This window comes from Chaetodon trifascialis, chromosome 15, assembly GCF_039877785.1.
Source record: "Chaetodon trifascialis isolate fChaTrf1 chromosome 15, fChaTrf1.hap1, whole genome shotgun sequence".
Taxonomy (NCBI): domain Eukaryota; kingdom Metazoa; phylum Chordata; class Actinopteri; order Chaetodontiformes; family Chaetodontidae; genus Chaetodon; species Chaetodon trifascialis.
This window is the reverse complement of record NC_092070.1, coordinates 9,615,289-9,638,486: the sequence shown is the minus strand read 5'-3', so window position 1 is coordinate 9,638,486 and position 23,198 is coordinate 9,615,289. Positions and strand designations below refer to the sequence as shown.

The 23,198-nt window shown below is 42.7% G+C and overlaps 1 protein-coding gene across 1 annotated transcript; it reads right to left on the bottom strand.

Annotated features, from left to right (window-relative positions):
- Positions 1–319: 319 nt before the first annotated feature.
- Positions 320–12,648, bottom strand: pdgfbb (platelet-derived growth factor beta polypeptide b). Its single transcript, XM_070982103.1, has 8 exons — positions 11,780–12,648; positions 7,763–7,859; positions 6,579–6,635; positions 4,982–5,175; positions 4,685–4,867; positions 3,366–4,218; positions 2,566–2,716; positions 320–2,438 (listed from the first exon to the last, which is right to left on the bottom strand). The coding sequence occupies exons 1-7, from the start codon at positions 11,843–11,845 to the stop codon at positions 2,583–2,585; spliced, it is 1,584 nt and encodes a 527-aa protein (XP_070838204.1). The 5' UTR covers positions 11,846–12,648; the 3' UTR covers positions 320–2,438; positions 2,566–2,582.
- Between the last annotated feature and the right edge of the window lie 10,550 nt (positions 12,649–23,198).

Below are 23,198 nucleotides of genomic sequence, written 5' to 3'. Positions count from 1 at the left end.
TAATAAAACCGATGGCTTCATGACCAGGATGCAGCATGAAGGATTGTTTTATGTGTTTTATGGTAAAAATGGGGCTGTTGTGAAGCTGTGCAGAAGTCAAGGTTTGTTTTTAGACACACTTTTGTCGCAGTAATTTATGTTTATGCTAGATGAATCCTAGTGACTTTGGAGATCTTTCATCTAGTGCCACCATGAGGGCATTTTTAACTTTCAGTCAAATGTTTTGATAACTACTGGATTGCTGATCCTTTTTTTCCATCGAGCACCATCAGGAAGAAACTTGCCGCCAACTTTCATTTACGACTAATAATATTCCCATCAGCCTCAGGTGTACTTTGTGTTTAGTACAAATTAGCAAATGTAAGCATAATAACTAAGATGATAAACATTATACCTGATTAGCAGCAGCATGTTAGCATTGTCATTATAAGCATGTTAGCGTGCTGATGTTAGTATTTAGCTCAAAGTCGCTAGCATGGCTACAGTCTTGTTAGTCTTGTTAAAATCAGTTGGTTCATTTGCATTCATTGCTGGCCCAGTGGCTATTTCTCTGAGTTGCATATTACACTTTTCACAACAAAACTTTGGAGGCTAATTCATGGATACGGAGGGCAAACTGGTTTTAAAAAAAAACACACAAAACGAAGTAGATTTGAGCACATTAGCTTCTTATATCCATATGAAAATAGCATTAGGTGGCAAAGTTATCACAAACTTTCTGTTTTTTTCATCATTTCTTATAATAAAACAGACAAATTCAATAACAGTTGTAAGTTGGCAGGAAGAACATACAAGCCTTTTTTTTTCAATAACTTAAGATGTTTGGCTGATTATAGACTGATAGCCTCACCAGTGTGTTTCTACATGTTGTTACTACTAGAAACACACAGGACAAGAGAAAGCAATATCTACATTTGAAAGCTTTTTGCTGTCCTTTTAAACTTTTTGGATTTCTTTGTTTTGACTCTTTTAGTTTCCTGTAAATTCACTGTCAACAACAATGTGGTGAAGGTTAATAAAACCAAATACAGTGGGGGCACTTCAAGAAAAATGTGTTGTAGGTAGGTGTTTCTTTCTCCTCTTCCCAGAGTTAAAAAGGAATGTGACTGCTTCTACCAAACATGAATCAGTGGAGGAAAGACAGATCTTCATTAAAGAGAGAAACAGAGAGATGCCTCTACATGAGTACTGAGATGCATGACAGAAGTCTAGGTGTGGGCTCGAGCCCATACACACACTATACCACACACTTATGCATACAAAACAAACACATGTACACACTTTTTGGACACAGAAGTTAAACACTGCATGATCCTGGGAGGTCACAAAAGGTTTTGATCTTTCTGTTTTCTGTTTGAACCACACAGCCGTCATGAAGCACTGTTACTTATCTCAACCACATCTGTCACCTCGTTTGCAGTGTTTCAATAGGAAGTTAATCCACAGTAATGGTAGAGATAAATAAATAAGAAACATAGCACAATGTCAGGTCACAAGTGTAATGCTATCACTTAGTATCCAGATAGCACCTTTTTCTGCACACCTGTGATGAGATTTTGAAAAAGACAAAACCAACGAATGCAACATTTTCTGTTTTTGTTCTCTGATCACATCTGTATGATTCCAGTGTTTGCAATGAGTTAAATATAATTAAATATGATTAAAGAGAGGCTATTGCTGTTTGGTGGAGCTAATACATGATATCAGGCCCTGGTGGGGTAAATCTGCACAGGTTTATCTTCCCAACACTGAGCTCTCAGTATGTGACCTCTATCACACATGAAAATACTGCTCATTTTAGCCACATTACTTGCTCCTGAAGTCTATCGATGATTGTCTCTTAGATTATCCAAACACAATACAACAGGTTCTTCAATGACACAAGAGAGTCGTGTCCACTTTTATGTCCATTTTCCCACCAAATGCACTTTGTAGTCCAGTCTGATTGTGGTTTTCACAAAGCAAGTCTCTCAGCTACAAACTTTGTCATTTAAACCCGCTATAGACTCGGTTTTCTCTAAGTATAAGTGCAGTTTCTCTCTGTTGATATCAAGACAAGGCTTCCAGAAGAGATTTGAAATTGCACTATTTTCCACAGTTCTACAGCCATGCAGTCTCAGTCCCCCCACAGGTACTGTGCTTGCACACAATTTTGTCAGTCTTCGGGTGCCCCGCGTTAATTCATACCAGCAACTGTCGTTGTAGAGGCAAATGTTCTCTTGACAAGGTCCACCTTTTATTTATATCCCATCTTCTTCTTACTCTCCTCTTACTCCTTACAGGTGTAGTTACAGGTTCACCAGACGGTCATTAGTAGTGTTACGGAGGAGATCTCACAGGACGAGCAGGTTACTGACAAGTGAATAAATACTTATATGAAGGGAGTCACTCTGCTTCACCTCTGGATCCACGAAATGCACCAAGTTCACTTTGTGTTCCTGAGGGGGAAACATAGGGAGACATACTTTAAACCTCACACACACTGTTAAGTAAATAGAGATATTACATTCACTTCTTCACTGTTTGGTTCATAAATTCATTCATTCAAACATTCTGTCAACTCACCTGGGTTTATTTTAGTTCTACATTAGCATTGCTCTCATAGCTGCCTTGCTGATCCGTTTGCGATTTTTCCTCATCCTCTTCTTTGGACGGGCTGGGGGTCTGGGGCCCGCTGGAGCTGATGGCAGTCGCGTGGTCGTTGTAGATGTTGTCACTGTCAGAAAAGGATTTACATATTACTAAAGAATCCCCAAAAATCTATGACTTTCTCTGTCATGGCCCTGTTACTGTGAAAATACTGTTGAGATCAAAATGTACAACAGGACCACAGAGTGGGGCTGTACTGGACAGCTGGAAGAGATGAATTCATAACATTTTTCTGTCCGTTCATTCTGTTTCAACTCCTATTTCTGTGCAGTTGCAGATAAAGATTTGGCTGTGTATGATTGTTTCTGACTCCTGTGCTCCAAATTCCAACACTCCTCCAGAGCATTGTAAAGTCTGAAAGTCAAAATTTATTGTATAAAGATAGTTTTAATCATCTGCACAATTCATAACACGTTTTTATCTAATGAAATATTCAGTTCAGTCCATATTCACTGGAATTAAGACTTTCAAAAACATTTTCACTGCAGTAAAAACACTGCTTGCTGCACACAAAGAGAGGCACGCACCAGCATTTAAGAGGGAATCTATTTGAGCTCTAACACAATTACAATAAATTATTAAGTTGTTATTTTTAGGGTGAGGACATCATAAAATAAGTTGACAGAAATCTAACACTTCATTCAATGGCAGCTTCCAAGGTAAAAAAAAAAAAAAAAATCCAGAATCTTATTTGTGTGCACGATGATGTGAATTACCTGGTTTCTGTGTTGTTACTGTTTGCAGATGATGATGATGTTTACCATGCACGTGATGCTGACTGTCCATTTCCTTTCCTTTCTCCCTTTCCTCTTCTTCTCGTTTCATCTGCTGCTGCCTCAGTATCTCCTTCTCTTGGTCTAGCCTCTTGTGGAGAAGTAGAAGCTCTTTTCTCTCCTGCTCCAGTTTTTCCTCCTCAATCTGTAATATCCTCACCTCCTCAGGAGTCTCATTGTCTCTCCGTCTCGCCTGATCTCGAGGTTCTGGATTGGGCTCTTTGGTCGGTCGGAACCTGCTCCCAGCTCTCTCACTGGTTGCCTCAGTGGGACTGAGCTTGGCTTGAGGATTGTGAGTCGCAGGGTGAGAGAAACCACTCGTGTGGCTCTTTGAAAATTTGGATTTGTCTTCTTGCCATAATGGACTCAGTGTTTGGGTGCCTTCGTCCCTGCTCCCGTTTCCCTCATGATCTTTCCCTTCAGTCCTGTTGGGCAGCAACCCGTCCCCACCTTCTACCAGCTTATTCTTTACCTCAACACCAACATTATCCACTGAGGAAACAGTCTTGTTGCCATCTGAGATCCTACCATTCTTCCTCTGCACATTCTCCGGATTCCCACTTTGGTCTTTAATCTCAAGCAGCCCGCTGGAGTTATGTGCCCAGTGCGGAGCAAAAAGAACAGCCTCTCCAGAGCGAGACGGGTCCTCCCCAGCCAGGCTGTATCCTTCTCCTGGCTGATTAAAGGTGTCTCCTCTGGGGTTCCAGTGCTGCTCCAGGAGATCCTCCAGGTGGGCCCTCTGGTTCTGCTTCAGCTCATCCCACTGATGGAGTTCATCCTTGGAGTGCATCTTGACCTTTGACAATAAAAATCAACAAAAATCAGTTCAGCTAAATCTCAGTTTAGCCCACAGACACTCTTCTGACATGTTAATCCTACACATTTGCATACATTCAGTGTACCAGTAACATGCATGCTGTAGGCATCTGCATGACATCCACACAAAATTACAGAAAGATTCTTCAATGTATTTAATTTTACTGTTAAAATATGTCTGAACATCTAGTTTAAAATCAACCCACTGCATTATTGCTGTTACTAAAAAACCATGAAGGCCACAAAGGAAAATTGATTACACACCTTAGCCTGAACAAAACTGTTAGCGCTTGATTAAACCAATATTCTAAAATGTGCCAATGTCAATGCTGGGATGCGTTTGTCCTGTTATTATTTTGTGCCAGAAGTTTTTTTGCATACCTAAGGTGTGCAGTACATAAAGTATACTACATACTACCCAACAGCTGATAGCATTTGTCCTGTACCTGTTCATGTCCGTAGCTGAGTGTCTGGTTTCGATGCTGGTGGCTGTGTTGTCTGCGAGATGACTTTTTCTTGGGCACAGGTGGACGTGGAGCGGGCTGACATCGGCACTCCACGTGATCAAGCACTGACACCACTGCTTTAGCATAAGTGGGTCTTTTGTTGACATACTCAATCTTCATGACCTGGAGAGGTTGAGAGGACGATGGCAGATGTCAGAGGACGATAACACAAACCTGTCTGGGATGCTGCGCGTGGAAATGTTCAGGCGTTTGTGTTGTGTGTGTGTGGTTGTTTACCTGCAAGTATCTGGTGTGTGTGACGACAGGGACACACTGCAGGCTCTTGGTGTTGCAGCAGCCAGAGCAACGCTGCACCTCGACGCATGGTGGCCATAACAGGAAGTTAGCGTTGCTACGGTCCAACATTGCCCTGGTGATCTCCACCACCTCTGTACGAACTTTACACAGAGCCTGCTGAGCTGGCTGGGCATCTGAAGGATGAGACATGACTGAGTGTGAGCATGGATGGATTACGAAGCAATATTGCTCTTGAGCACAGGCATGTAAAAATCTATTTGCTGTTGTTTTTATATCTTTAGTTGTTGTGCATCTCTTTGCAGTCTCTCTGCGTCTCTTTGTGGTCACTTTGTGTGTCTTTGTGGTTGTCTGCTATTTGACGCTGTCTATTTGATGTCATATTGCTTTTATTTGTGGTCATGTTGCATCTTGTTCCAGTTGTTTTTACGTCTCTATTCGCTTTGCATGTCTTTCTTTGACATTTTTCAGGTGAAGCACAGGGGGCCCCTTGATCCCTCGGCCTCTGTGCTTGTGCCTATTCAGTAATCCATCCATTACCGGTCATACTCTATTATCAATTCTATTAAGACCAATAACCCCTGTTTAATATGTGTGTATGTGTGTTTATTGAACAAAGACTAAAACACAAAAATTCAAATATGCAGAAATCTAAACCCTCCCAGGTTGCTTGAAGATGAGCGTCTGGCAAATATGAGAGGCCTCATTAATTCACAACATTCATTTCCAGTGCTCATTCATCCATCGTGACTCACCTGGCTTGTTAACATTATGCAGAAGTGCCATAAGAAGTTCTCATCATTGAAGCCCATTGTACCATTTTACACAATGGTGGCTATGATTATGCTGCTCACCTACAACTATCGTGCATTAGCACAGCAGCCTGTTTCTAGCAGCTGTGAAGCGGAAACATCCAGGCGGATTATAATGTGACACTCATGCATTTCAAATGAGTAGATATGCTACAACCTCTTCTAATCTTACTTTGTTGATTAGTGATTTGTGTTGGTCTGTTACACAGAAATATGAGGGAATTTCACTCCGCTTTGCTTCACAAAGTCTCACTGCTCGATTAGACTGTTCTGTTTGAAGGACACAGATAAGATATCAGGCAAAGTTTACATGACAATTAATGTAGGGTCATTAGTATCTCCTCATGCTAGAGGGAATCCAGCAAAGTGTAGATCCACTGTTGTAGATTGGTGTCTAGTAATTCAGACATCTGCTTTAACATGATCGCAGAAAAAGGTTAATGGGAAGGATTTTACCGTGTCACTAAAGCCATACTTGTCACATTAATCAGCTCCCAGGAAGTGGGACCAAACACACACGCACTAATGAGGATGAAGTACTTCTACATTCACAATCAGGAATCTTCCACGCCAGCACAACCTTCTATTAACCTATTTATGAGTATGAACAGAGAGATATTCAACTGATGCATTCATCGTCAGCTATGTCATGGTTTTTAAGATTAAAAGAAGCCACATGAGAGTAAAAGCAGTGAAGCATCCATTCACAATACTCAACAAACTGGTCTTTCAAATGGCATAAAAGGGAGGAGGGGGGCTTAGCTCACCCAGGCTCCTCGGCAGTCTATGACCTCCATTGGCTGCAGAAGTCCCGTCCTCCTCATCTGAGACAAAACAATAAACAAATGCAGCATTTGACTTATGTAAACATAGCAGCTGATTTATGAATGGTCTGTTTTTGGCATGTGGAGTATATTTTATTCTAAGGCCTTATAGCGCCCTCTGCATGCAGCCATGTAAATGGGAGCATCAACAGGAAGACAGACAGGAGAGGGAGAAACATGGAGGGTGTGGGGCTCACATGTGAGTAAAGTAATTGTTGCACCATTATAATTCTGACTTTGTGTTTGTTGGTGTGTGTGTGTGTGTGTGTGTGTGTGTGTGTGTGTGTGTGTGTGTGTGTGTGTGTGTGTGTGTGTGTGTGTCAGTGTGTGTGTATTTTTGTGTTTGTCTGAGTCAGTTTTATTGCTGGTGATGTTTACAAGTCACAATTAGGCTTGAAAAGTAGCTACTTATTGTTGTCATGCTAGTTTTCAGGTCATGTTGGCACAGCCCACGTCCCTTTTATTAATCCATTTTCTGCAGATAAAATTGCACGTCATTCTATAAATGACAAAATCGACACTTATGACAGAACATCTTTACATAAATCAGCATATTTAGTGCATTAAATTTGTTGTCTCTGCATCACCAGGGTTCATTTATTGAGCTGTTGACAACATCCACCATATGTCTCCACTGCCATCTGTTAGAAGTAAGAAAATCTTTTTGCTTGATTTCAAAACATTATGCACTTATTTTGAAAGGATTTCACACGCCAAAGGTTGTACAACTACTTTCTACTTTGGCTTTATGCTGCCTTTTTAATGTGTACACTGCATGCAATGAAAAGCAGACAATGATGTCTCTCATAAGATTGTTGCCAACATATTCAATACCTTCCACCTTTGCATTTGCAGCTAAAATATATATTTATTTTTTTTTTATGAAACTTAATAAATGCGCTCCAGATACACAAAATTATGGATGCCACCTGTGTATAAACAGTGTTATTATAAGTAGATGCGTAGGTGTTGGCATAAGATTTGAAATAAAACTGTTGGTGAAACTGGTGAAAGTTTAATGTTGTTGTTATGATTAAAATAAGAACAGAAACTGAGCATAACTGTGTTAGGATTCATAATAACACCCACATCTATGAACAGTAATATCAGAATGCGCTGGTCTTTACCTACGGAGTCAGAGAGCAGCAGGAGCTGAAGGTCCTCTATGGAGGAGATGGGGCTGTTTCTAACCAGCTCCACCAGGGCTGCAGGCAGAGGGTCCCCCTGAAACACATGAGTATGTACAAATCAATATCAGAGACCAAAGAAATAAGATACGACACCCTGCACCATCTCAGAACGTGATAATGGGAAAAGGAATGGAAGCATTTGAACATTTTGTTCAGCAGTGCACATGATGAGAAGAATAACCATTAGCATGAAGGCATGAACAATATCAGGCTGTGGCTCCACAGGAAACACTTCTTTGTTGGAAAATTCATTCTTATGGGATTTATTGATAATAACAAAAGATATGATGCCATGCCACCACACCAAAAACCAAGCAACAGCTCTGCTTTGTGATTCTATGGACTGACTGTGGGTTTAACCCCCCCGAGTCATTAATGGGTAAGACAGCTTGGGTGGGGGTGGGCGGGGTGGGAGTATTAACCAAAGCAGACACACAATGGTCACTAAGAGAAGGGTGAATGACTATTGGCGTTGTGTCTTCTCATCTGCTAACATTTAGGGGTCAAAGGAGTCAGGAAGGAGTCAGGAAGTGGGGGAAGGAGTGATATGGAGAGGAGGAGAGAAGGGCGGTGGATCTGAAAAAAAGACGGATAATAGATGAATAAAAGACGGGTTAAAATGGACAAAGATCAGACATGGGTCGAGACACTTCCTCACACTGGTTTAAATGCTGTGAATGTGGTTTGTCAGCTCATGGTGAGATGGAACCCGTGAAGATGGTCTCAAAGCAGCACATGTGCTCTGGCTGGTTCACCAGTAAACACAATGTTCACTGTCTGATAATTAACATTGATCAGTTTTTGGAAAAATGCAATATGTGAAAGGTTGTCTGCCTTGATATTTTTGTGTCTTTGTGTGAGATTCCTTTCAGGTTCTGCAGAATATAATGAAGCCCTACGGGAAGCAGGTTTTAGCCAAAGGAAGCAGCCAGCCATGCATGAACATGTACTCTCATCCTGCCCATACTGTACGCCATTGACTTTCCCCTATTGTTGGTTCTCTTTTCAGAGTCAAGTTATACAGCAGGGAAATGCCTTCTGGATTACGCTCACATCTCTACCGCAGAGCTGCCGATGCCCCAGAGGAGTCATCACGATGATTTCTTCCCTTCGCCAAACGGAGCAAATCTGCCCGCTTGGCTAATTGTGTCTGATGTTAATTATAGGATGTGTGCCTTTGTTCGCGGCGGTGCCTGCTGTCATGACGATTTGTGTAGCAGGAAATACTAAATAAACACTTTGGTTCTGATAAACAAAACAGATGTAAACAGATTCAGAATCCACACACAGAATGTGGAAACACACATTGATAAGGTTCAATTCCGGCATGATAATGACATATTCAAGATACTGGAATAGGGGGAATTTCATATGACCTGTGCGTACGTATACAGGAGTATAAAAGGATGAAATCAGTAAGCCTAAGGTAATCCATGCCTTAAAGAGGCTCTGTGAAGTATAATAGGTACAGGAGCGCCCTATTCATTTTGACTACAGCAACACAGAAGACTTCTTCTTCTCAGAAGCTGAACCAAACTGCTCTCATATTGTTGTCTGTATACTTTTTGCCAATTAACATTAACCAATTAACCAAAAAAAAAAATAAAACAAAACCCTTTTGACACAATCCAGCACTTTTCACCTGAAGCCAGCTCCCATCCCCTGAAGGTCTGTTGGACACATTGAGGAATGCCAGGTACAGGCAGCGGCTGCAGTGGGCAGGGGAGGAGAGGGAACATCTAATCGTACATAATTAGGGGGTCGAGTTTGCTGCCGGCGCAGCAGCAGCAGCAGCAGCAGCAGCAGCAGCAGCAGCAGCACACGTGTGAGGTTTCACATGTAGTCAATGAAACTGCCTACACGTGCGCAAAACTGGAATGTGTGAATAAATGTGACGTTAATTAATTTTGTTGTCATAATTTAGCTGTGAGTTGGAAAGGCACCTGATGCAAGTAAGGATAATGATGAGTTTGTGTTCGCTGAATTTAAAAGTCTCGTTGGTGGTCCCATTCAATATATATGCTCAGTATAAGCAGCACTTCTTACGTTGGCAGGTTTTTGAATTATCACCCACTCACAAGATTAGATGTGTCTCAAAGACGTTCTCTAACAATAATGTCCTTTTCATAAGACGTGATTGAACGTTGTGTACAGGCTCCATCATTTCACAGCTGCCATACTGTAACTTTAAAATTAAACAAGGGGAATTCCTGGTTGTATACCTCAAAGCCTTTGCAGCCCTCTCCCTCCAACACACTCGGCCTGTCAGATTTGAGTTTTCTTTTACATGTGGTGCCTGCAGAGGCCATTAGATGAAACGAGGGCTTGATGACAGGAGTTTAAAGCCATCCATCATAACCGTGCTTCACCCTAACTCTGCCTTTATGTGAAATAGTCCCGGTGATGGAAGACTATATGCACACAGTAAATTCTATGGGTTTAGTGAATTAAAGGAGGAATGAAACCGCTGTTGACGCCAGTTCATGATAAGAGATGAGTCTCATATATTGCATTAACAGCTCACTTCCTGCTGTGAGATTGTGTGCATTGTTTCCAATCCTTTTTTATTATTTTAACTCTACCTGACAGCTAATAGTTTGCGACATGTGCAAAAGTCCCTCAGTCGAGCAATGCAAACCACCCCCTTCCATCTGAGTAGATGAAAAAAAAAACTAAGGCAAACTCACAAATGGGCTGTGCCCTCTTTGCTGACTTGTTCAAACCTCCACTTCCCATGTTAATTGTGTGTGTTTTGACCCTATTTACTTTTACAAGTGACTGACACTGGCGGTTCATTGTGGAGAAGAATTGTCTTGGTGAGAAACACAGATGAAATCTGAACAGAGGCAGAAATATGATTCAATGAGCATCAGAAATTGTATATGGACTTTGTTTTAGCAAGAGAGGCCAAGATTTTTCTCAAATGAGCATAATGTCAGTTATCGTCAAGCCTCACTTGACCTAGACAAGACCCTGAGTAAAGTTTGGTCTTCCTGTTTGACCCCAGACTTTGCCCATCAACCCTGCACCCATATCTCACCGCTGCCTGTTCATTTTCACACGTTTTTAAGAAAGTTTTATTCAGACTCAATTGTTTTAAAATGGAGCAGCAGTGCAGAACTGGAGGCAGACACAGGCTTAATAAGAGCATAGCCTGAGTCCACAGCAATATCCCTTAACTAAAAAAAAAAAAAACAAACATTTTCAGCTGCTGTTGTCTGCATTTCACCTTTTAGACACCCAACACTGAGCAAGACAAGCAATTAACATTGCATTGATGCAGATATATTTCACACTGGGTGTCAAAGTTAGAAGAAAAAAAAAAAAACGTCACTGCAACCATGGCCTCCCCTGGTCGTCTACTGTAACCGACATGTGGCCTCTATAACATGATGCTACAGTGTGATGCTGCTCTCTGACTGATTTATGGCCTCGCTCATCATCTGGATCCATGCATGCCTCACTTCACCCACATGGAGCATCCAGCTGTAATAGAGCCTATCATGGCAGCCTCTGTTTGCTGGCTCATCACCCACAGAGGATGACCTCTGCATGTGTCTGCCCCTGGGCATCCATTCATAACGCCAGTTAATGAGAGGAATAACAGTTATGTTCTGCAAGGATCTCTCAGAAGCAAGAAGGGAAAGACTGAATTTTGAGTCTAGACCGAAACAGGTGCACGAGCTCCAGAGTTCTAAAATATTCATCCCATGCAGTATTTCACCATATTTTATAATGCTGAAGTGATATTTTGGAAGTAGTTGTTAGAATCTATGGTTTAAACAGAACCGTAAGTTTACATATAATAGCATGCTTTTACAGTATTTCCAATAAAACTTACTCGGGGTTTTATGTATTGTTATGATATTCGTTAACTCTAACGTCGGACTACTTATAGCTGTAACAGTGAAGGTGAAGGAGCTCTAAAAGTTCGTCAGACTGACGCACACTCACCTCGGCTACGCCACACCGCAGACACGCCGCCAGCAACGCGAGCAGCAGCTGTACCCACGAGCTCATCTTGCTGCCCAGCCTCGAGCCTCTTCGACGGACCGGGCATTTATGGAAGCGCGAGAGTCCCTCTCTCCTCAGCACTGCGCGCGGGGGGACAGCGGCTCGCCCTGCGGAACTGCGCGCGCGTAGACCGCCTGTGCCCACTGTGGCGTCTCCAGCAGAGATATCCGAAAAAGAAAGCGCTCGTGCTCGCTTGGGCGCTTCTAACTTTTAAGTCCCACTTGAAAAGTAGAAAAAAAATCCTCCGTGCTGGATAAATAACAAACATCCAAGTTCAAACTCTTCTTCTTCAGCGTGATGCTCAGTCTTCTCTATTTAGTTCAGCTCGCGCACAAGTGCGCGTTTTCCGCTACAGGCGCAAGTGGATTGCGATACATTTAATTAAGAAAAGATTTAACGACATTTCCAAGCAACAACTTCCAAAACTTCACAAGAAGAGAGAGAGCTATCCAGGACGGAAAGTGAGTAAAGTTTCAATTATTCCAGTGACAATGAGTTAAAAATCCAGCTGACTTCTCTTTTCGAAGGCTCTCTTTAACCGTGTCGCGTCCCAAAGCCCAGCTCACAGGCTGAACGTCTGAATAACGTCGCACGGTAGCTTGCGGTCCTCTCCTTCCTAGGAGTCTTATCAATAAGCAAAGCTCTGTGTGGCTCGGTGCGCCTCAGCCCTGGACCTGCCTGATTACGCAGCGCTGGTGGTGGTGGTGAGGGGAAGAGCAGATTTCCAAGAGTCTGCTGCTGGTCCGCTCAACAGTATCTCTCTCCCGCCCCCTGCCTGAAGAATGGGTGATAATCTGCGCACAAAGGAGCGACATTAGCCCACAAAGCCTCACACCAGCCCCTCTGAGCAATATTTCCTCTGTCGTGAATCATTTATGCAGATATTCCTGAGGCTGGGCCAAGTGCTGAGGGCTTGTCTGTTCATCTGAATTCTGTTAATGCCAAAAGATCTGAACTTTACCACAGAATGAGAAGTATTAATGACTCTAAGTAAAAATACGAACCTAGTTGCAGAGAGTAGACCAGACTAGCTTATTACATACAGTATTTAAAGTCAAGTTGGCTCCAACTTGACAAATACAACAGTAAAATGCTACTAACACATGAACCATCAGTATTCATAATCTAATAATATCATATACATAACACAGTCACACGACTGACGACACCGACTGCTTTTACTTTTCAGAATTTAAGTACATTTATGTACTTTTACTTGAGTACAATTTCCAATAGAAGCACTCCACTACCATCAGATCCCAGTATCTGAATACTCAGGGTGTGAATACTTGCTCAACATGCCTATTTTACCTTTTTATTTTAGAGTTTGTGCAAATGTAGACAAATTCTGGCTCTGACGGACATATAATTAACAACATCATTGTAATTAGCAACTTCAAATAACTGTTTAAATAATGATAATAATAACATTTGTCAACAGTGAGAAAGTTTGCTGCGTGAGTTATTCACTGAAAAGTTAAAGATGCATGACTCAGCTTGCACTCACTGTTTTAATTCATGAAGTTTATGTAAAACAAAAGGTGCTCTAAGCAAGGTCAGCACTTATGAATAACCCATGACCCAAAATTGAGCCTATTGCATAACAGACCTTTATGCAGGTACTATTACTGGAGAGGTCACAGGGATAGTTGCCATGCCAACTGACTCCTCTTGTTACCTCAGCATCACTGCTAGCTGGGCTATCAGGAAACAAAAGGTGTTTCTAAATATCACAGGAGTTATTCTCAGAGTCCTGACCTTTGACGGTCGCTGATGTTTAGGGAACATTTTTGAACAATGCCTGACGGTGACTCTGAACGCTCAAACTCAGCCAGTCCCAGACCCTGAAAATAGTATGTCAGCAAGCCAACCTTGAGGACGTATGATGATCAATGACAGGAGGGAAAGAGCAGGAAAGTTTTTATCAGGAAAAAAAAACATTTGAAAGGTGAGGCGCATGAAAGAAGAAAAAGGCTCAATAAATTCATACATTGTTTGTGTCTGAAGGCATTTCAGGCAGATCCTCAGAGTCTGCTCAAACACCACTGTGCTGTGGCTACAAACAAAGTCCCCACAGTTAGTCTTTTCTTCCAGTTCAATCATGGCTCGGTGAATAATAGGATGCCATTGTTTTTCTAACAAGAGTCAATGGAGGAAACAGCATGAGCTATGGAGCTATATTTACACGCCGTTTCATATTCGCACGTTTGACCAAGGCCACCGGCAGTATGGGGTAACAATTGTGACTAAGGATACCAGCGCAATGCAGCACTAAGGAAACGCCGGTGATGTAAAGCGAAATGATCAAACTGCGCGTCACATCTTTTTGCATATGTGGATGTAAAAATGGTGTTGCAAAAAGTTCCAAAGATATTCTTGTAGGGAAGAAAAAAGAGATAAAATTGAGGGTTTTAACGGGTTTTTGATAATGTTCCTCCTCTGACCTTTGCTGTTAGCATTGCCAATTTTATGACCCTGCACATGTGAAAACATATTTTATTTCATGCTCTGGTTGTGGCCTTCAAAAGAGGAGTGTGTGGTGTGTTTGGTTTCTATGGAAAAAGGGAAAAGGAGGAGAAGGAGGAGGAAGAGTAGGAGGGGGGGCGCAGGTTCTTGACTAGAGGTAGGGATTTTCCCATCAGGACATGCATGCATGTCACACTGTAGCTGACTCTCTCTCGCTCTCTCACACACACACTCACACCTGTGCTCGTAACATTTCACCACAATCCCGCTGGGAGAAAGCCATCCATCATTTTTTACAGTGGCAACTGTACATGCACTCTAAAGCTCAGTGGGGTGTGTGTGTGTGTGTGTGTGTGTGTGTGTGTGTGTGTGTGTGTGTGTGTGTGTGTGTGTGTGTGTGTGTGTGTGTGTGTGTGTCTCATACATGAATACATATAAACACATGCATCTGAAGAAAGTTCAATCCTACATGCATGCCAATACACTCTTGCATGTGCACACACACACCCAAATGTACACACAAATACCCACAAACACAGTATTGCACAACTTGCACATGAAGAGCATTCCCACATGTTAAAGCACTGTTGTGTAGAGCACATCCCATCCCTCAAGTATTGGCTCACACACATACACAAACACGCACATGCTCACTGTCCAGAGTTGGTGACCGATTTCTTCATGAATGGAGGACAGAGGGACCCTCTATGCTTAACAATTGAGTGAGAAATGACAGCACTCGCTCAAATATTTAAGAGCTTTTCAGAAGATCCGGAGAAGGTCAGAGCACCCTGAACTAATCTCCTATTGAACAAAGATGGCATTTGATTTCATGCGTTCTTCTGTCGTTAGCTGAAAAGCTTCAGTGGTTAATTTGACGCAGTAATCGCATAGTTGGGCCCCCCCACGCGCGGTCAGCTTTTCTAGATGAAAAACATGAATCTACTGTATTTATGTTGTACAAAAGGGCCATGGGTTTGTGTGTGCGCTCGTGTGTGTGCAGAGGTGCACGTTTGGCTGCTGTCACATGCATCAGAGTTAAGAGGGGAGACAATTGACCCTCGATTAGCCGTGGGGATAGACTCTCTCTAGCGCGTGTCTCTGAGATAATAGAGGATCATGTTGACCAAATGGACTAATGGGAAGTCATTAGTTGGCCCCTCCAGCCTGGAGTATGACCACTCACCCCGGCTCTCAGGTTTCCACATCCCAGGAGGAGGAATGTGGCTGAAGCACATCAAAAGATGAAACAGGGGTAGATTGAGGCGCAAGGAGACAAGTGGCTGATTTATTTATATTCAGCATTAAAAAACACCCTGAGTACTCTGTCTGTACAGTTACATCAAGCAATGCGGCGTAGGCACGGGGCTGTTATAATGGCCTCTAAGTGAGTTTGATTCTCTAACAGTATGTTCTCAGGTGCATTTTTGTTTCTATTTGACGTCAGTAACCTGACAGGAATGAGCTGAGTGTGGCTGTTGCCATGTCTCACAGAGTTAAAGCAGCTCAAAGTCTTCATGTCTTAGCAAGGATCTGTCAACAGCAGCTAACAAATGGGTTTGAATGAGAGAGAGAGAGAGAGAGAGAGAGAGAGAGAGAGAGAGAGAGAGAGAGAGAGAGACTGACAGTGAAGAATTGTTGGAATGCACTCTATTGAAACAAGGCTGGAGAGAGAGGAAGGTAGAGAAAATGGGAGACAGACAGACAGAGAGGGACACTGAGATATGCAAAGTGACAGAATTGATTGAAACCCATAAAAATGCCTGATAAAAAAGCCACAGTACATGCGGGTAGACGTGCATTGGTGTCTATGTGTTGTAATACAGTCCTTTCTGTCAGACTGCCTCTGGGCCAGAGCCAGCAGGCAGTCTGATGTTTGTAGCCCCGCTGTTGCAAGAGAGGCTGATACTGCTCTCTAAGACGCTTTAAGGCTGCATCCTGTACGCTAATGCCAGCCTGTACTCTCGGTACACTTAAAGGACCAGCCTGTAGGATTTAGTGGCATCTTGTGGTGAGGTTGGCGGTGCAACATGGCAGCCTCTGTGCAAGAGGACCTGCTCACTCTGCAGATATGAAGAGGTCATTTTAAGGTAACAAAAAATCAATGATTCTTATTTTCAGGCGATTATAGGCTCATGAAAACATACTTATGAATATTGCATTACATCTCTGTCATACTTTGTCAATAGATTGCCAATAGATCCCCCTTTAGGCAGCACAGTGGAACGGTGGAAACACTGTCGCCTCACAGCTAGAAGGTCCCAGTTCAATTCCTGCTGTGGACACTGGGGGCGTGTCCTTCACCGTGCCTTCGGTGCCTGCTGCTCGGGTTAGGGAAAAAGGGGATTTCTGTGTGGAGTTTGCATGTTCTCCCCGTGTTCACCTGGGGTATCCTCCATAAAAATACCCCCACTAAAAACATGCAAGAAGATCGCCACCTGACCAATGGTGACGGAAAGGAACCTGGGTCCCCGGGCGCCGCTCTCAGCTGGCAGCCCACCACTCCTGGTCTGCCGCAGAGGAACGACATTCCAGGATTGGGCAAATGCAGAGAAGTAATTTCACAAAGCATGGCGTGTGCATGTAGTGTGTGCATGTTTGTGTCGTGATAATAAAAGTGCGTCTCTTCCCTTCTTCTCCTAAATTTTACACCCATGGTTGACCCAACACGACTGGACCATCGTGTTCACACCATCACACCATAAGGTATGTTGTGGAGAAATTTCCACAGTGGCAGGTTTTATGGATTTAAATTCTCAGTATAATCAACACATTCTTTATTCTTTCTTCAACCTTTGCCAAAAATGCTGTGTGTGTTCTGTTTTCCACAAAGGGCCAAAGCAAGCTGTTCGCAATGTGTCAACATTTTTTCCTAAACATGTTTTATTTCTGTTGGATGAGCATGCTGCTGACGGCGACACTAACAGATCCAGTGAGGATGGAACACACCACGCTGCAGAGCATAAACACCACCATGAGGAATGCCTGGTTTTGTTCAGCTCAGAGAGGCTGTATACAGCAGCATTCCTCTGCCAGCCTCCCCTCCCTGTCCTGGTTCGAGGGGACGCCCCTGCTCTCTACTGTACTGACACTGCTCTAATGAGCACCACGCAGACCTGCTATACTGTAAATAGCTATATGATTAATATCGCCATGCATTCGTGCTAATGAATTACCTCTGTCCTTGAAAAGCTTGACTCACTCAATTTATTCTCATTCTGAGAGCCTTGAACACCAGTACTACATTAATGAGCACTGCAGTGAATTTAATGCTGTCATTCAAGTGTGCATGAGTCTCGTCAATCACAGGCTACATCTATCAGCACTGAGGCCACTTGTTGGCTAGTGGCTCAATTTCAGTTTCATTCCTCTCAGGATCAAGGGTCTCAGGATAATAACTTCGGGGATCCCTTCACTTTTCATCCAGCTCCATCATCAGGTCAACTTTCCCATCAGCCTCGACTACTACTGCATTCAAGCAACCTCGTCAATACAGTATATGGTAGTATGTTAAGTGTTTAGCATCTAATTTTTGGTTCAACAGAAGCAAAAAAAAGAAACATGGTGGGGTCTGCATTACACAGCTGTGTTAACATACTTCCTAGTTTTCAGCATGTTTTCAGTTTGGAGAGTGAAGGGAGTGAAAAGGTGAAGATCAGAGAGTGAAGCATGTGAGGGAGTAAAGGGGGATGGTGCGTCAGACAGACAAGAAGGCGACAGAGATTCATCACATAGCAGAAATAGAAAGGGAAGCAGATTTAGAAAGGGAGGAGGGGGTAAAGGATTACAGGTGTATTTGTAACAGTCAATCTAAAAATGCCTCCCTGAACTTTGTTTCTGTCCGTTTTTTTTTCTGCAAAGTGGCTGAGCCTCCTCCCAGTCATTCCTGTTTACAAGGCTGCTTCCTGATGACGTTGAGTGTGTCATGGCCCGTCATCTGGTATTCCTCTCAGAAATCAGGACCCCTCTATGCATATGCGTGTGTGCGTGTGTGTGTGTGTCTGTGAGCGTGTGTGACTTTATTAATTAATGTTGTCCTTATGAATTGTTCCACATAACCTTTTTACATAGATTCACATACACACGTTCCTTTCTAAACCGTCTCCGATTGAGGTTCAGTATCATCAACTGTTTGGTGACGAGTTCACTTTTCTAAATGTGTGCTGTGCTGTCTGTTGGTTGCACATGCTCACATCCTGGAACAGAGGACATGGCCTTGTTCTCTGAATGGCAAATTTGAAATAGTTGATCTAGCTGTCATAACCTGGCCAGCTGGACCACAACCAAAATTGGTTACCAGCAAATTTAAAGATCGATTTAAAGATTTATTGTGTGATAGCTGCTTAAGTAGCTTATAGAAGGGCTGTGTGCTTTTATGTGTGTGTGAATATAAAACCAAAATAAAACCATCAAGCCAAAAAAACCCTTAAAGGGCTCAGTAACAACAGAGGCAAGTTAAGAAGAAGGACCCAGCAAAAGACCAAAGCAAGGTAGTATTAAATACACAGAAAATCAGGGGATCATTAGTACTTATAGCAAAGAAGCAAGCAACTATGTAACAGCTGTAGGTCTGATGCAGTCTTGGGCAGGTATGGCTACTTGGAGCAGCTGTGGCTCAGGAGTCAGAGCAGGTTGTCCACTAATCACAGGGTTGGCAGCCCACATGCTGAGGTGAAGTTTCTGGCTTTGTAGCCATTTGGGGCATGACGTGAGAGTGTGTGTGAATGGATAAATGAGAGGCAAATTGTAAAGCCTTTTGGATAAAAGCGCTATATACGTGCAGTCACCGGGGCTAAGCTAGCTGTTGGTGGTAAGTAAATACCGCTGAACTGTAGTCTGTCTGCTTGATCATGTTTCTACATGTGTTAAATGCAGAATTGTGGAGTCATTTAAAGGCACCTTGAGTGACTAGATTTTTTCAAATGACTTGCCCAATATTGGTCACTGGACAAAATGTGTTCCATTGTGCTGCTGTTGTGTTTTTCTATCTGTCATCATCACACCTGCATGTTTTCTTGCTTAAATTTGAGGCCACAGAAGGGTGAAATTTGCTCATACATGTTCATTTATTGAATTTGCCTTCATTTCCTCAGCAGACATTAGGCTGTAGACAAACTGAGACCGCTATCCAATTTTTTATTAAACCTAAAAACTCAGTAGTAACTCTGCAGGAGAGTCTGAGGGTTTAAGCACGTGCTTTAAAGTCTACATAGTCATTAGTATCTATTGCTTATAAGCACCCTAGTGTGCCGTATTAGTCTGTGTTAGGTCTATTAAGTGGGAAATGAAGACTCTAAAGATCCACTGAAAAAGGCATAAAATACAAGGTCAGGAGGCGGCAGGTAATTAATGTGACACACCCGCGCTTGACACCTTTGTAATTTGGTAGCGCTTCTCTTTGTTGCTTTGCCATGCAGCTGCTCACCGAAAGTTGAAAATCCTTGAGTGCCATAAATTACACAGATGTCAAGTCCTCCGCACAGATTTTTGGAAGGCTTTTATACAGAGAGAGTGTGCACACCTGCAATCACAGCCACATGTATAATGTACTGCACACACCCATAAGCTGTACATGCACACACACACTCAACCAGCGGTGCATCTGTCCCACACACTGCCACAAACACACACGCAGTCTCTGCAGTCTGTGCCGCATCTCAAACAGACTTTGTAGGAAGTTCTAATACTTCGGTTGAGCCGAGGACCCTGTAATCAAAGCGAACAATCAAACAGGTCCAGACAGCACAGAAGTGGCGTAGAGGGAACACTCAGTGAATACCAAACTGCATCCGAAAATGCCTTAAATATCTCTGCCGTACCTGATAATTACATTATGGAGGTAATTACTTATCCAATGGATTAGGGGAAGGTGCGGAGAAAGAAGGAAAAAAGCAAACAGTGTTGGCACTTTCTACATGGTGATTGGAAGTAGAAAAACGGGTCCTCTAGGTAATCAAAGATCAGAGTTTGGGAGACATTGCGCCACACAAGCATATGCGCATTTTTACATCACAGTGTGACTGATACAACTTTAAAGTTGCCATGACGTCAAAATCGATGCTGAAGTGTTTTCATCACATCTTGCGGTACACATCAACTATATGCTAAAAAAAGCAATTTTGCAGGTATTCTTAATGGTATTTTAGAGTTTGTAATTTCCTGGAAATTGATTTTAAAAAATGCTGATGACCGACCTAATTTTGCACCCAATCAAACGTTTCCTCTCATTTTTATGACAGTGCCGTGGATGTAAAAAGTGACGGACATCACCAGTGCACAGTGTTTCTGGGGGCCAGGCCTCACAGATTACTGTAAAAAGAAGCACAACTTTGTAACTTAATTCACTGATTTGAGTGAAACTGGATCATATTTTATGGACAAAATATTTTCTGGTATTACCTCAGATGTCCACCAGTTGTCTCAACTCTTGGTAATTACAAGTTTCTTGATGGACGTTAGCAGTTCTGTTAGTTGACTCAGCCTCAGGGAGCCAGGGGCCAACCATGTTCACTGGGATGTCCCAATCAGGCAGCTATTAGTTGTTAGCTGACTAGCTGACTGTTAGCTGCACAGAGATAGAGATATTGGCTACTGTTAAAAATCAATCAATATCCATGACAAGTCCCTCCGTAGCTTCCCATTTTTACAGGAAACATGAAAATATGTGGAAGCAAATAGTGCTCCAATAGCAAATTTCAAGGGACAAGGACAGTAATGAGATCTTTAGGATGAGATCCTCTGATGAAACATGGCACAATGAAAAAATGAAGGAAAAATATGCTGTTGTTAGTGTCTGATGCCATGGAGACAGGTTCGATGATCAGAGCAGGTAGGCACAGAGGAAAAGGGGAGGAGGAAGCTTTTTGAATAAAAGGACATAATGGTTTAACAGGGGAGGAGAGGAAATGAGAGGAGTGGTGCTAAATGAAAGGGTGAGAGCGAGGCGTTAGTTGTTAAAGAGCTAGGGAGAGTGGAAACGGGGAAATCCAGGCTTTACCTCCCAGAAGACAGGGGTGGGAGGGGTGGGAGGGGTGGAGAAGGGCAACACGACCAGGGGAGGGAGGATAGCAGGCAAGAAGACCTGCAAGGGACTCTCAACTGTCGTTGAGGGTCGTTGAGTACAAAACCGCTTGGCGTCTGCTGTAGCAGTCATTTCCATCCCCTCCTACTCCAGATACAATGAAAATTGTGTCTGAACACAATGCCATCTGCAGAGACAGAGTGGGAAGAAACTTCGGAGTGGCCCAGTTCAGCTGCATGGCAGCCAGGGAACTGTGTCAAGGATGTGATGTCTGGACAACTACAACAGAGCAGGTCCTCTGTGCGCCTTGTTTGGGCCAGTCTATGGTGTGTGTCTGTGTTACTTTGTGTTGACCTGCTTCTTTTTTCTTTTTTTTTCTGCATAAAGTTAACAAAACCCCTCTGTTTTCATTCATCAATCAACTACTTCCATCATTTTTCATGTGTACAAAGGAGTGTAGCATACAAATGGCTTCTAGGAGAGACTGATTGAAAATGTAAACCCAAAGTTGAAGCAACTTTAGCATTTCCACCCTCTCTCAGCTGTAAGCACTTTTGCCTTCAAACCCATTGGCATCACTTTTTAAGGCACCAACTAACTCTTCAGCATCACTTTTCAACATGTAGGGTAGTCCGCTAAGCTTCACTAGACAGCCCGCTATCACGCCCAACTCATTAAATAATGTGGTATAAAGAGCAAGATAAGTCGGCATTTGGAGGAGGTTGGGGTGTCTGAAGGGATCAAGCACAGAATTTTCTCTCAGAAGACCAGGGTTCATGTCTTATGTGGGACCAAAAGTGAACAAAAGGGTACAGAGGAAAGTTACGTACTTAAGGAACGTACATCACTAACGTAGTTATTTGAAACCAACCCTGATCTTTTCCGTACGTAACCAAGTAGTATTGATGCTTAAACTTAACCAAAGTGCGACCATATCACAATGCTGACCATGTCTTTATAATTGTTCACAGCAAGCTTTATTTTGAAAGTGTAAGTGAACGTTGCTGACGATATTGTACATTTATTATTCCCAATGCCAAAGGGAATGTGTTGGTCATGCAGACAAGTTCCTCTAGAGCATACCCCCACCTTAAGACACACACACGGCTGAAGCACCCCAGCTGGTTGTGTGTTATCCAGTTTATGTTGAGATGATGTTCACGAGTTGCTGTTCTTTCTTTTTTGTACTGTGGCTGAGAACAACAGCAGGTATAGCAGAGCTTGTAAAGTAAAAAACACAAGTTGCAAGTAAGAAAGCTAAAAAAGAAAAATACTGGTGACCCACAGCGGTGCATTAGAAACTCAAGGCTGTCTACACTATCAGGCCAAGAGATGGAGTTAATATTAACGAGGAATCTCAGACACATGGGGAAGAAGCTGCTCCAAACTGGGAGACAAGAGGAGGAAATGAAAAACATGTAGCTAATTCTACATTTAACCTCCAAACATTTTAAAGCAATGATTCAACATTTTAGGAAACATCTGTAAGGTAATAAAATCCACCAACTAGCACTTCTAAACCTCACAATTTAATATCTTACATGTAATCCTTCTGAAAAGGATTTAAACAAAAATAGGATAAGCAAAATAAACAAGATACGATAAGCTGTGGTGGAAGCTATGCATATATTTTCTGTACAAACATGAGGGTGGTATCAATCTTCCCATCTACTACACCTCTACATGAAAGCAAATGCATATCTCCAAAATGTAAAGCTATTCCATCCATCCACCAATCCATCCATTTTCTATGCCGCTTATCCCTTTCGGGGTCGCGGGGGGCTGGAGCCTATCTCAGCTGTCAACGGGCGGGAGGCGGGGTACACCCTGGACTGGTCGCCAGTCAATCGCAGGGCATAAAGCTTTTCCTTT

Coding starts and splice junctions, on each gene's coding strand:
- pdgfbb (XM_070982103.1), bottom strand. CDS start 11,845: ATGAGCTCGTGGGTACAGCTGCTGCTCGCGTTGCTGGCGGCGTGTCTG. Junction 5,176..6,578: donor TAGACTGCCGAGGAGCCTGG/GTGAGCTAAGCC, acceptor CTCATCCTTCAG/ATGCCCAGCCAGCTCAGCAG. Junction 4,219..4,684: donor TCAGCTACGGACATGAACAG/GTACAGGACAAA, acceptor TTATTGTCAAAG/GTCAAGATGCACTCCAAGGA.